Source organism: Charadrius vociferus, unplaced genomic scaffold, assembly GCF_000708025.1.
Source record: "Charadrius vociferus isolate BGI_N301 unplaced genomic scaffold, ASM70802v2 scaffold32, whole genome shotgun sequence".
Taxonomy (NCBI): Eukaryota; Metazoa; Chordata; class Aves; order Charadriiformes; family Charadriidae; genus Charadrius; species Charadrius vociferus.
This window is the reverse complement of record NW_009647856.1, coordinates 10,657,339-10,671,535: the sequence shown is the minus strand read 5'-3', so window position 1 is coordinate 10,671,535 and position 14,197 is coordinate 10,657,339. Positions and strand designations below refer to the sequence as shown.

Genomic DNA, 14,197 nt, shown 5'->3' with positions numbered 1-14,197 from the left:
GAATTTACCTGGTTGATTTTTTATCTTTGGAGCTGGTACATTTGAGTGACAAACTGAAGTATCTGGGTGGAGAACAGGGGATTTCCTCATGCAATACCTTTTTGTTCCCAGATAAACAGCAGGCTGCCATTTCCTTTTTTTTTCTTTTTTTTTTTTTTTCCCCCAGTATTGATTACACTTTGCAACTTTTTGGAGCTAAATCCTGTTGCCAGATCTTCAGCAATAGGTGCTGCATTTGGCTGGAAGTTTTCCTGAACAACTGGTTTTGCAAACGAGGTACAGAACACCTCCTGCTGCTGGTAAACAGCACTGGATTTCTGTGCCCAGCGTGTGCTGGGTTGTTATCTGCACTGATGTCTGACAACTTGAACTGAAGCCCAAGGGGAGGCTGCAGGTTTTGGAATATGGTTAGAGCTTCTGCCCTGCTTTTATTTTTGTGTGTCAATTCCATTGACTCAAGGCAGTGGCACCTGGATGTTGTGGTAGATCAAAGAAAAACATATCAAGGATGAATAGAATATAATTTCAGTTCTACTCTGAGATAATGAATTCCTTTTCTCCATTCTGCTACTGTACTTTGAAGGAGTTATTCCAACTCCAATGGCTTCCAGTACTGGTTGGAGCTATTTCTGTAGTCAGCATCAGCTGGAGAGAGCATCCTTCAAGACCACTAGACTTCTTCAAAGAGAGAATCCTAAGATAAAAAGATTTTCAGTCGGGAAGTTTAAGAAGCGGTTGAGTAAATCAGAAGAACCTGAAATCAAATGAACTTCTTTGATGAAGAAGAAGCTGTAAGAGGGCAATTAAGCAGTGGTAGATTGTAACCCTACTTGAAGGCACTCTGGAGTAAAGACAGGCTCCTGTCTTTTAAGAGGTCTGTTGAAATGGTAGCTGGGCTGGATTACTCCAAGACTTCCCTTTGCAACTGCTGGTTTCTCAGTGTGTAGTGTGCCTTTAGGACTCACAAAACTCAAAGCAGGGAATTACTTTGGCACAAGAAACAAGTGCATACCTCCAATCCTTCAAAGATTAGTGTGAACGTACACTGCGAAGGGAATAGCTACCGATTCTGACCTCCACATGGTAGTCAACTGGGAGTTTGATTTCAACAGTCCTTTTTTAACACTGTTGGAAGCAGAGGTGGACTCTGCCTGCTGAAACAAATGCACCGAGCAATGCTGACTTTTGGGAAAACCAAGGTTCAGCATTCAAATTACACACCCAGGGCTCTTTCATTGTGAAAACACATGGCTAAAAAGTATCTAGGTGCAGCCACAACTTGGATTTCCTGCGGCAGAAGATGAGGCCTGAGTGAAGCAGAATTAACTCAGGAAACGGGGACAGACTATTTGGCTTTTGTTGAAGCCATGAAGAGTCAGACTGCAGTTCTAAAACAAGGTGGAGGGTTTTCAATTATCATTATCTGAGTCTATTCAAAAATGAGGAAAAGAATGGGAACGGTGGACCAGATTCTCATCTGACTTTTGTTAGTAAAACTCCATAGGCTTTGCTGAATTTACATTAGACCAGCCTCAGATCTGCATCTTTTCAAGTTTACTTCAAATGTCCCCTTTGAGCCTAGAAATCTGGAGAACTTGGGAGCATTTGATGTAATCCCCAAGCAATACAAAGGGGAGCCTGTTCTAATTGGGACTGTCTCATTAGCATTCAACACCACACTGAAAAGATGACAAAGGGCTGTGGCTGACCTTTCATTTCTCTCCATGCTGCCAAGCTTATGATAACACTTGTTTGAACTTCATTAACACCGTTTAATTGCCTGCATCACAATCAATACGATGTTTCCCTACCGAAGCCTGGCATGAAGGCGGGGATGTGGGAGACTGAAAAGGGGCAGAGCACAAAAAGCAGAAGCCAAAGAGTTTTTCCATTTCATGCTGGTGCCCCAAATACCTGCAGTGCTGCTAGGAGAGGAACTGGTGCTTTTTTCTTATCCCTGTGGGGACTTGGTCTCCTTTTGCCTGCCTATTGTGCATTAAAAGTAGCCCCTCAAAGAAAAGTTGAAAGTCAACAGAGACATTGCAAGCATTCTTAACACCTTGAGAATCTTCCAATGAAGACCATTCAAAATAGGCTTGCCAGGTTTGGGACTAAAAGAGGTTTAAAGTGACCTGATCTGTGGAATTTAGAATTATAACATCTGCAATTTATTATGTTAACCTGGATACAAACCTACCTGATCCAGCTGTTGGTAGCCAGATTCTGGGTTCCGTGAGCTCATCTATTTCCTTTTCCTGAAGCAGCTATGATTTGCATGGTGTTAGCCTTTAGATGTCAAGGTCTTAAGCTTGTTAGAAAATGCTGCGGGAATGTGTTTGGAGTATGCAAAATGGATAGCCTGTGCCCGTTCAGGATCTAACGCATATAACTTGTCAGCCTGTGGTTTCAGGACTCTGTAGTCAATAGATGGTCCCTTCCAGTGTAATGTTTGTGATGTCTGTTGGTCATTTTGCAGCTAGTTTAGAAAGAAAGACAAATTGGGGTAGTTTAGTACAAGAAAGATTATAAGCTGCATGCACCCCAACATTGTAAGTTATTGAGGCTTTAAGTAGAAACACTGGGGTGACTCCAAGGGCTTTAAAAGAGAGCATGAAATGACAGGTGCAAATCCTGGCTCTACTTTAGAAAATGCAGTCTTTTGTGTCTGCTTTCCCTGCCCGAAAGAAGGCTGAAGATATAGCATACCAAGGGTCAAGGTAGGGGGTGTTGTCAGTGGAGATAAAAAAAAATGGTGCTGGAAGGGGCCTCAGGAGGTCAACCCAACCAGCTCCTGCCTCAGGGCAGGATCAGCTCTGTCTAAAGCCTTCCTGACAGATGCTTCTCTACCCCTTTCTTAAAGGCCTCCGACGACTGAGCCTCTGCTCTCCTCCGGCAATTCGTTCCTACGCTTCCTTGTCCTTCCCATCAGAGCTTTCTCCCTGATGGGCAGCCAAAATCTCCCTGGCTGTAATTAAAGCTTGTACCATCTCATCTTCTCCCCGGGGACATGGGGTACAGCTCATTCCCTGCCTCTCTGCTGCAGCTTTTGCTGTATCTGAAGACTCTTCGCTCATCTTTCTTCACCTTTAGCCTACAAAAAACTCCTGATATTTTCTCATCACAGTAACACACTGCTCTTACATAGCGCAGTTTCCAGCAGGCAGGATGACATTATGTCTATATTCAGAGGGTTAAGCCTCAGACCCACATATCTTCTGCACTGAGATGATGCTGGATGGTTTCTTCTCACGGAGGAACTACCTGTGCACCGATTCACTCTTCAGCCATTGACTCAGTGCTGCCCACTCATCTGAGATGAAAAACAGCAGAAAAAGTCATGTGCACGCAAAATAAAATCAGTGCCCTAGATAGGGGATGCACACACAGACAGAATCCTTCCCTCAAGCTCTTCAAGGCAAATCTCTGGAAGAACTGACAGGTCTTCAGCTAACTTTGGGTCCGGTACCTGTTGCATACCTGTCATGCTATTACTGCCAAAGTCCAATCAGTGTCCAACAGCCTGGCCTTGAACCTTTCTCCAAAATAGGATCAGTCTGGGCTAACAGAATCTCGTGGCTGCCTGTAGCTGAATCAGCACAAACGCAAACTTTGCAGCTCAGATGCCTCCCAGCAAACTAAAATTGCCACGTCGTGTCAACAGAAGAACTGACAGTATGTCCTTGCCTTGCTTCACTTCATCTCATAAAAGAGCTGGCCGCTAGGCTGTTCCCAAGCTTTCCTTCAGCCCTTCTCTGCTATAGCAGTCCCCCACATCCCTTTCAGACATCTCTTCCTCCTTCAGTGGTCTTGATACAGCCGGCTATTGCATAACCCTAATTATGTTATTGCTGTAATTGCGTCTGCCGTCTGCAGCACATGGATTCGTTACAAGCTTTTCATATGCTAAAATGATTATTAATGAGTGCAGTCCCAACCCAGCGACGGCACAACAACAGCCATGACAAAAAAGATCTTTTGGAAGGCAATTAGCTCCATGCTAAGCTGCCTAAACCACGGCCGCGATGGAAAATTTCAGACTGGAGAGGAAGCACTGGCAACACGGCTTCTCTCTTCTCTTTTGATGAGTTAATGAGTTAGTGAGTGGCAGCCGGCACAGTCATTCTTGTGAAACAGCTCCACTAAGGAGCCTTTCCTGGTTGATACCGAAGGCAAGAGTGTTTACCCCTGCCTAAACAGAGGGCAAGATGTATTCCCAGGTCACTGTTGTATTGCTTTCCTTAGAGAAACAAAGCAAAACAAAACAAAACAAAACAAAGACAACCCAGGAAAAGAGTAGGATGTGAAAGCAATAAGAACAATTATTTTTTGAGAATAAGAGGGAGCACTACTACATACTGGTGCATCCAAAATCCTTCCCCATACAATGGTGGTAGTAGATGGTCGCATGGGCTGTGTCCTGTTCAAGCCAGGCTGGGGTGAGTTGTTGTGCTAGTGATACCTGTGAAGTCACATCCTATCTAGTATGTGACTACCTACCTACCTACCCTAGTAATCCTCACGTCCTCCATTTGAGTTGCTGATGTGCCTCAGTGAGAGATCTACCCAAAATTTCTTGAGGGTTTTATTGCTTCTGATGTCTAATGTACAAATTTCCTGTCACATCAGAGAATGAGGAGGCTTGAGGTGAGAACTCAGTCTCCTCCTGTGATTCAGAAGAAAATCAAGCACAATGGGAATGATCTGCTGATATGCATCTAAGGATCTCCCAGAATCAGCTGGGAAAGGATCGACTGGAGATAACCAAAACTGGAGTACAGAAGAAGGAGCAAATCTGCAACCCCAGGCCAGTGAGTGGTGCACATCACCCCAAATAGTCCCTGTCTTCTACTTTGGACTCTCAGTCTTGAACCCTCAGAGGCAGGCTGAGCTGGATTTGCTGCTTTTCTACTTTTCTGCCTCATTCAGAAAGAATCTGGCTTAATGTTACAATCCCAATCTCCTGCTGGCTAATGTAGCTTCTGGGGCTGTAGAAGTGTGAGTCAGTGATCTGCCCATGTCTCAGGTGAGATCTGGTGGCCCTCAGCTTTGGGATGTTCCCAAGGATGCAGCGTGGTGAAAGAGCATCTCACTCCTTCTGCATTGCTTCACAGCTCAGCTTTGGTGTAAGTGAGAGCTGTCAGCCGCTGGGGCGAAGGGAAGCAACACGCAGGCAGCCTTGCAAATGCCGGCAGTGAAAATGTAAGGACCTCTGGGGTTCAGTGACAGCTTCACAACGGTTTTGAAGACATTAGGGGTATGCAAATTGCAGAGGGGCCCTAAGTACCTCTGAGGATCTGGGCTCAAATAGAAGGTAAATAAAGACTCAGCAGGGATGTTGTCATCTTCCTGCTAAGATGCTTTAATATACACATTCATAATTTCTTTAGATAGCACAATGATGGCTTCATTAGAAACACTTCTGTATAAATAAGTCATTTGGCCATGGCAGAGTTCTGATGGAATGATATTATATGTCCTCTGCCTGTACTAGCAGCTACGTTTGATTATTGGTACGTGGAGTTTTTTTCCCCTTCTTTTTCTTTTATTTTTCCTGCAAAACGCACTTGCACAGTATCTTGGTTGGCAGCCTTAATGGCTAATAACTGCTCAGGTGTATGATAGCCGGGGAATTGAGTCTGAGGGAGACGAGGACACTTTGGTGTGGCGGTGGGTGATGGTCCGTGAACCCAGCACGCTGAGATCACAGATTGAGAGTCTGTCATGGCCTCCAAGCCCTGAAACTCAGACTCTTGTGTCCTGTCCTTCTCTCCAGAGAGCATTGCGTGTTGCTTTTCGTCGTTCAGATGAGTCGTGGGGGTGTTATGCTGCTGGGAAATAACTCTGCAGGGCTGGAAAGGGACCAGGGAGCTTTCAGACCCTTGTGATTCACAGACTCAGGACAGTGTTGCTAACAGGTGAAAGGGAGACAGGAGAAACTGGGAGAAGCAGGTGGTACGTGTGTCTGTGTTTCACTTTTTAGGAGCACCCCATTCTTGCACCCACTGTCCTGCCACCATTCGATGACTAGCTGAACCAGAGAGGAAAATGTTCATTTCAACTGGTTGTCAGAGCCAGACTGGCAAATATAGCACAGTATCCCGCTTTCCTCCACCAGCCTCATTTATTTTTGCTGTGATGTAATCCCTTTCACTTTTCATTTCGCCTAGCAGGAGACGGCCTATGCAATATTCATAAGGAGCTGGGTTCTTCTCCATGGGCTCTTCTTAGGCACCATAAATCAATGCATTTCACTGCATTGCGGGCTATTTTTCCTCACAAGTCTATGAACTGTGCTGGTTGCACATGAACACAGTTTTCTTTGGGTGCCAAAGCACACCTCTTTTTTTGGCCATAAGACTCCATGTTTCTCAGCAATATGCTTTGGCTCTCTGGAGCCTGCAATAGCATTGTCATGGATGCCACCGGTTCCTGATGCTTTCTCTTGTCGGAAGTCCATCTATCACAGGTGTGATTTTGTCCAGCTGCTGATGCTGAGACCTGTTTGAGTTTTTCTGAGAGTGGCAAAGGTCTAGAAATATTTGTTAGTTGTTCTATATCTTCTCCTAGAGGAAGATAGTTCACTATCTTGCTCACTATCTTCTCCTAGAGGAGAAGTTCTGTAGTTCTACAGGACAGGTCCTCAAGAGGTTTCCAGATGGCTCCTTCCCTTATAGACAACTGGTCAAGGTCTACTTGGAGGTTGGGGGTTAGGCAAAGTGTAAAGCAAAATCAAGCCCAGACAAATCACCGCTGGAGTACTAGGAGTGGACAATATTTAGACCATGGGACTGAGTTAGACCAGTACTTTTTGCTGGTCCTGAGCCCAGAAGACAAGATGCTAGGACTCCAGGGAGAGTAATGTGCATACTGGAAGTTGCAGTGAAGGTAAATTAGGGTTGCATGAGTTTTTGTGATGAGCCAGAGTCCAGCTCTGGAAGAGCTCAGGCTGGAAGACTATGAACAGAGCTGGGAGAAGGATCTCTGCCTCCTATGCCTTTCTCTCCCAAGGGCTACATCAATCCCTCTCTGCAAAACCAGGATAGCAACTCAGACCAACCCATTGCAATAAATCAAGATGGGAGCGCAGGCAACAAAACCAGACAGCAAAACCGGAGCCTTCAGGTGTGGAGGGGTTTCCTCCCAGTGCTCTTACACTGTGCTGTCTTTCATAGGAGACTTTGGCAGCTGCTCATCCCGCTCTGTCATAGAGAGTATTTTCCCACTTGTCTGTCTGAAGGATCCTTATCATACAGCACTTACAGTGTCCAATTTCTCTGCAGTGGAAAACAGCCTCCATCTCAGCAGGTGTCTCAACGCTGTTTACAGGACACCTGTCAGCTCTTTTGGCTCCCCGTCCCCTCTGCCTCCTAATTATAAAATCGTGGATTGCTGCAGCTACGGGCTTTTTTTTTTTTTTTCCTTTTTTTTTTTTCCTTGTGCACAAAATGTCAAATTGCAGAAATTAAAAATGTAAATGATGGCGTCTAATTAACCAGTTGACAGCAGAGCACAGCTGCGAGTGACAGTGACTGATTACCTTCCGCAAACCTTGTCCTCCAAGACCTGCTTTACCCAGGGGACGAAGGACATCGAAAATAGCAACTTCCTTAAAGAGACATTACTCTGCTGGTGAAGCCTGGTGGGCAATGGTTCTGGGAGCTCCACATCCTACACATAAAGCCCCACTCTTCCTGCGCTTGAGGGGAATGGCGGTGACTCCTAAGGGAAGCAGAATAGTGATGGGGGTGTTGAAGCCTGTTGCTACAAAATATGACATCAGACTAGCTTTAAATTTGGGGCTAAAGGGAGATCCTGAGCAGCAGAGGAGTTGCTGGGGGAGATTGGATTCAGCAAGGGAGGTGGATGATGTTAGCAATGGATGTAGATGTACTGGTGTGAATGGTGGAGGCAAACATGCAAGGGGCTGGGGATTTTTTGTCTGTGGGAGTGAAATCCTGAGCTCTCAGTGGGCAGTGACGTCAGTGGGACTTCTCTGTGGGACTAGAGTCAGGCCTCAAAGCCCTTGAAGGCCTGACAAAGGAATCCAGCATCAATAGGTACTGTCTGCTTGTTTGATGACATGGAGAAAATTTACAGGATGTTCTTTGGGACTTCAGTCTCAGAATAGGGTTGAGTGAATATAACACACATCTGGTATTCAGGAATAGTGCTTCAGTAATTTCCACTTTTGGCTCAGTGATCTCCCTTGCTGTAAAAGAAGAGCACGAACAGGTATATCATTGATGCACCAGAAGAGCCCAAGAGTGCTAAGTGTGTTCTTTCTCATTGTTGGTGGCTTTCATCTCTTGACTCCTTACTCTCTCCCCTCAAGAAACATCTGTATTTCTTTCTCAGGTACTATTCAGACATCGCCAAAATGCCAGCAATCAGTGACCAGGACATGAATGCATACTTGGCTGAGCAGTCTCGCATGCATATGAATGAGTTCAACACTATGAGTGCGCTCTCGGAGATATACTCCTACGTTGGCAAGTACAGCGAGGAGGTAAGAGCCTTGGAGAGGGGAAGAGCAGTTCTGCAGGACCAGGAGACTGCCCACCTATTGACAGGTCCCAGCACATGTGACAGATACCTGTCTTCATCCTGGCTAAGGGGATGATGGATTTAAGGAATGAAAAGCAAGGCCTGGGGTCTGGAAAGGGAGGGTTTTGGATAATTGGTCTCCCCAGTACTCTTCCATCTGGAACTTTGTTATTTTTGTCTCCTATTATGGGTCGATCAGATGCAGCTGGCTTGCAGTAGTCAATAGTCAGATGTTAGCCTGCTACAGAGGAGCCCTACATGAGCTCTGCACCACATGTGGCTGAAAGTTGTTTAAGCATATGTGCCCAATACCATTTCAGATATACTAAAGCACCCAAAAATGATCCAGCAAGCATGACATGGGTCTTAAAGATGACAAGCATGGTTCTGTGTGTGGAAGATTGGGTGAGATACCTTAGGGCATCTCAAGTGGCATGGCAAGGCGATGAATAAAGCTACCAAATAACTGATCTCCATGATAAGAATCCATTTGATTCATTGCAATCTAGAGGTCTGCATTTAGTCATATGTACTCCAAGCTGCCTGCCTAGTTCCCTGTCGGTTGACTGACCCGCTTTGCATAATCTAAACTAAGCCTGGGACCTAGCTTAGAGAAAGCTAACCCTCATCTGCTGCTGTAAGATGCTGGACTTAGCCCTTTCGGGAACAAAACAAAAAAACCCAAACAAACAAAAAAGATCCCTATCAGTTTTTTTCTCTCTCCTTTTCCAGATTCTCGGAGCCCTTGATCAAGATGACCAGGCTGGGAAACAGAAACTTGCCTACAAACTTGAACAAGTCATAACCCTCATGAGCATAGACAGCTGAGAACTGTCCTGCCAGGGACACCCTGGGAGGGATAAACCAAGTCGTGCCTCACTCAAGATCATCATCTTTACCAAGTGCAAGTTTTGATCGGCTGTAAGCAGAGTCACCTGAACAGCGCTCCTCTCTCTCTCTTTCATTTCTTTCTCTTTCAATGTCTATGGACAAAGCGACAAAGCCCCAGGGGTTAGAAGAAAAGACTGCAGAGGAATCTTGGCTCTGGGGATATCAAGACGTTTGGGTGGAGCTCTCCTTTTCACAGCTTCCCCTCTGCCTTTGCCCTAGAGAAAAACTATTACACACAACTTCCCCCGACATCACAAACCCTCCCCCGACATCACATAATCACTCTGCAGATGGGGAATTGGGAGGTAACTTCTGTCATGCTGCTTTAACTGCCCTCCGAGGGCTGTAGCCTCTGGAGCGGACATGGAAATGAACTCAGTATTACTAAAAGTCTCCCCAAGGGGAAGGCAGCCTGCCTGCAGGGATCCTGGAGGTCAGGAGCAAATCAAGATCCTCTCCTGCAGAGCCATTGCAACTCTATCTCTTGATAGTGACCCACTGGGAGAGGAACCCCAAGGGTCCCTGAAAAATGCCACAGCTCTGTCCAGGGTGGGACCATTGTGGCCCTTATCTGCCTGGGCAAACAGCGGTGTAGCTGCTCTCTTGGAACAGGGGAAGGGTCAAGAGGGGAGGAGGAGACCAACGCTCCCCTGCCCATGTGTTTCATATGGTTATTCTTATTTTTCAAAGAGACCTGTGTTCCCCTCCGTCTTTCCCGTTGTGTCCTGTTGGTCTTAGCACTGCGGCAAAAATGCTCTCTCTGCTCAGTGGCATCCCGTCGGTGGTGGTTCTGTTCCTTCTGGCAATGGACAGTGCAGCATCTCCCTTGGTCCCACCTCAGCTTGGAAAACAAGAGTTAGAAGTCTCGTTTTGTTCCAAGCAAGGAGCTTGGCCTCAAAAACCAACCAGAGGGTTTGTTTTTTTTAAAGCTGTTAGTTCTTTCCATTTTGTTTCCTCAACTGGAACAAAGCTATTGCTTTCTCATGGTGGAATATCAGAAGGATACTGAAGGGCTTGCCATGAAGCAAGGTGGTACATAGTACTGATGGTAAAAGCTTCCTTCAAAGCCACTCCTAAGAGGAATGTCACCATGCATTTTGGAAGGAAATCTTGGAGGAAATCCAAATGAAACACTGCAAAATATTCTTCTATCTAGATACTCCCAGCCAAACTGCATGTCTTCTGGAGGTCCTTGAACTGCTGTAAGCTCATCTGCCTTTTGGTGCCAACTCCTGGTCTTTCCTCTTCTCCATTTCTGGAACCAACAGGCCTTACTGAGGGCACAGTTGCTGCCTGGGAAGGATTTGCTCTCTCTTTACACTTCTATCCCTTCAGAGATCACTGTCACCACAGGACAGTTGTGGATGATTAGCCCATCCTTTCCTTTGATCAGCTCCTCAAGAACAACATCTCAACCTGTTTTATGGCCAGCCAAAAAGGAGTGAGCTCCTGTGTCTCTTCTGCATTTGGCTATTTTTTTCATACAGCCGCCAGCCTGGATAACACTCAGGTCAGCATAGTGGGAGACCCTCAGGGTCTGGAGAACCTTGCATCTTGTACGCCATGGAGGCAAGAGCTGGGTCTGCATTCATCTCACCAGAAATGAACAGTGCTCACTAGCAGATGGAGGAGTGGCTTGATGCCACGGAGAATCAGCCCACGTCCATCTCACACCATCCTCAGAGCTACAGCCTGGATCTACTTTGCACCTGGAGGAAGGAAGGGGTAAAGACAGGGTGTAAAAATTGATTATGGAACGAGTGGTTTTGGTTTTATTCATGCCTCTTGCTAGCAAACCAGGACCTCTTCAGAGCAACGGATGATGAGTGCATGTAATGGGGGATGTGGTGCAAACAGGAGTCAGTCAGCAAGTGGGTTTCATTCAGCCAAACAGATACACATGTAGGCAAGTCTTTCTAAAACTGTTTAAAGAACAGCAGTCCAAAACTGGATGTGTGTGTGGGGAGAACATCACAAGATTCACATTGAAACAGCAAACTTAGGGACACGTCTTGGTTTTAAAACCCCAGACATTTCTCTCTTTATTATTATTATTATTATTATTATTATTATTATTATTATTATTATTATTTTGTGCGTGTGTGGGTGTGCGCGTGTGTTTATCTGTGTGTGTGTATGTGTGCGTTATTTCCTTTTTAATTTTGCTTGCTTTCTGTTTGATTGCTGAGCTGATGGACTCATCATGCACCTTATGGACATCTCAGCATTTTTAAGAGGCCTGCGCACTAGGGATGAGTTGGGTTTTGTTGGTTCTGCCATGATTTTGTTGATCCATTTAGTAATGTTGGCGCATGTTCCAGACCCATTGATTATGGCTGTGAAAGTGGGGTGGAATTCCCTCCAGAGCCAGCGGTAAGAAAATTACAACAACACAAACACAATATTTTTTATAAGTACATAAAAAAAAAGGAAAATTAAAAAAAAAAAAAGGAAGAAACCAAAGGTTTTGACAAACAAAGTGCCACAAAAGATAAATATGGACCCTATTGTCATGCCTTGTACTCACAGCTGGATGGTAGGAGTCTAAGGACAAATAGCTGGCTTGGAAGGAAGTGGTTATGAGTGATGGGCTATACCGCCTGGACATGCGCACATGAAAGGAAGAAGCTGTTTAAATAAAAAAGGTATCAAAGTGAACTGGTGTAATTCTGCACTGTTACTGAAGTCAGAGGAACACCACAGGGGAAATTTGAGACTCACCCTATTTCTTTTTGTTGTTTTCAGGGCTGTGTTTTTGTTTTATTCTGGTTGTTTTCCATTGTTATTATTTTATTTCTTCTTGCTGGTACGGAGTTTTTCATCTCTAATATATATATATTTTTTCAAGAAAAACTTGAACACCTCAGAGACACTGAGAATGAAACACTTAGGGGAAATGGGAAGCGCTATGAGATTGGTGTCTTAACCCTTCCCAAATTCCCATTTAGGCATTTCTGTTTTCTCTCCACACTCGTCTTTCCCCCATCCCCAGGATTTGAAAGAAAATCTGTATTTTGCTTCTCTTTCATCTCCTCCTTCTTTTTCGTTTTTGTTTTTCCTTTTGTTTTTCCTTATTTGGTGTTTGAGCTGGTTTCAGTTTTCGCTTGCAAAATGTGCCAGAATTGTGATGTAAATGCGTGGGCTTCCCCCTCTGTCCCCTTCAGTGCCCTTCCCATTTCCAGTCTATGAGAGGTCTTGGCATCTTTCTTCCTAACCTCACCTGATGAGCTAACTATTTTTTAAGTGCATGTAAAATACAACTAAAAACAAAGACACAGGCAGAAGAATGAGCCCTACAACAACATGGATGCGTTCTTTTCCTCTTCCTTTGACTTGTTTCCCCCCGCCTCCCTTTCCACACTTGATCAAAAATGCCCAATAGGTGGTATTCCGCACTGGTTTTCAAGCCACATGGAGAGAACTGGAGCCAAAGTCCCTAGAAGGCAATGGACAGGCTCCTAATATCCAGAATATGCCAGATGATAGGCTGATCTTTATGGGTATTTCTCAAACACTGCTATCAAGACAATGAATGCTGACACTTGCAGCACAATCAGAAATGGAACTCACAAAGACCCTCTGTGGTCCTACTGAGAGTGATAAAATTATTTCTTCTCTGCAGAGTTTGCTCTGGGGCTTTGCACCTGGGTTAGAGGAACAAAAGGTGAAGAGTCCCTCTGCAAACGTTGTCCTCCCTGTGAGTGTACTCACCTATCAATGTCACAGTGATCTGTGACATAATCCATCATGTCATCTGCTTTTGCACACTGAGCCTTCCAGTAAACACTGCTGTGGGAAAAGCTGTGTGTTATCTGGGAGAAGGTGTTAAAAATTGTTAGCGCTTGAACAGATATCACAGGAGATCTACCGAACAGGAGAAATGCAGCCACTCAAGGGCACCTTGCTCTCCCAACATGCCACAATCCTTCTCTTCCCACTCTTCATTCTGTCTTGAACATATCTGAAGTTTTTGTCCAATCCAGAATACACCAGCCTTGCTCCGTTAGTTAAGAGGGCTATGCCAATTTTCTCATCTGTAGCGTTACTACTGCAGTTGTCTTCTCATACCTCTTTGACACTGGACACCATAAAAAATTGCTATGGCATGAAGATTTACAAACAGAATTTTGGTTGGTATTTGCTTTAATTGAAAAGTGATTACCAAAGGTTCCAGATCTTGTGCATTAGCCCACTGGGAGGTGTTTGTGATGAAGGGAGAAACACCAAGCAAATAACATTGTTCTCTTCATTATTTTTAATAATGCTATTGAAAACTGATGTATAGAGACTGTTAAGAGTCCAGTGGCTACTCTCACTATTGAGTGCGCCAACACAACGATTACACATCCCTTCCACATTTCCTAAAGGTGGGGATTTCTATGGTGTAACAACCCAAGCACAAACCAGTTAATATCAAAAGGAAAATTGTTTAAAAGTAAGCCAAAACACAAAATGTAGATCTGTCCTTTGCCAAGGCTTTCCTGAAGTGCTTTGGAAAGAAATGGTATTATGTGGAAGACTCTTTCAAAGGAAGACTGGAAACCTGAAAGGACTGAGTCCCAGAGCTCCTCTTGGTGGGGCATACATTTGTGTCTCCACGTAGACGAAGGACCCTCAAGACCAAGAACCATCTCACATCAAAAAGAAAAGTCTGGGCTGCTGGAGATGACCAGGACTACTCTCTCACATCACCAAGGCACCAGTAAAACAAGTCATGCTTCACCTTGCCAGCAGCCTGTAGAAAAATTACTCATGAAGCAAA

The 14,197-nt window shown here is 44.9% G+C and overlaps 1 protein-coding gene across 1 annotated transcript in view; it reads left to right on the top strand.

Annotated features, from left to right (window-relative positions):
* PLXNA4 (plexin A4) overlaps positions 1-9,372 on the top strand; it is a 443,814-nt gene extending 434,442 nt beyond the window's left edge. Inside the window, exons 30-31 of the mRNA XM_009882970.1 lie at positions 8,356-8,506; positions 9,277-9,372. Coding sequence (XP_009881272.1) covers positions 8,356-8,506; positions 9,277-9,372 — 247 coding nt within the window. The remainder of the gene's footprint in view (positions 1-8,355; positions 8,507-9,276) is intronic.
* Positions 9,373-14,197: the final 4,825 nt, after the last annotated feature.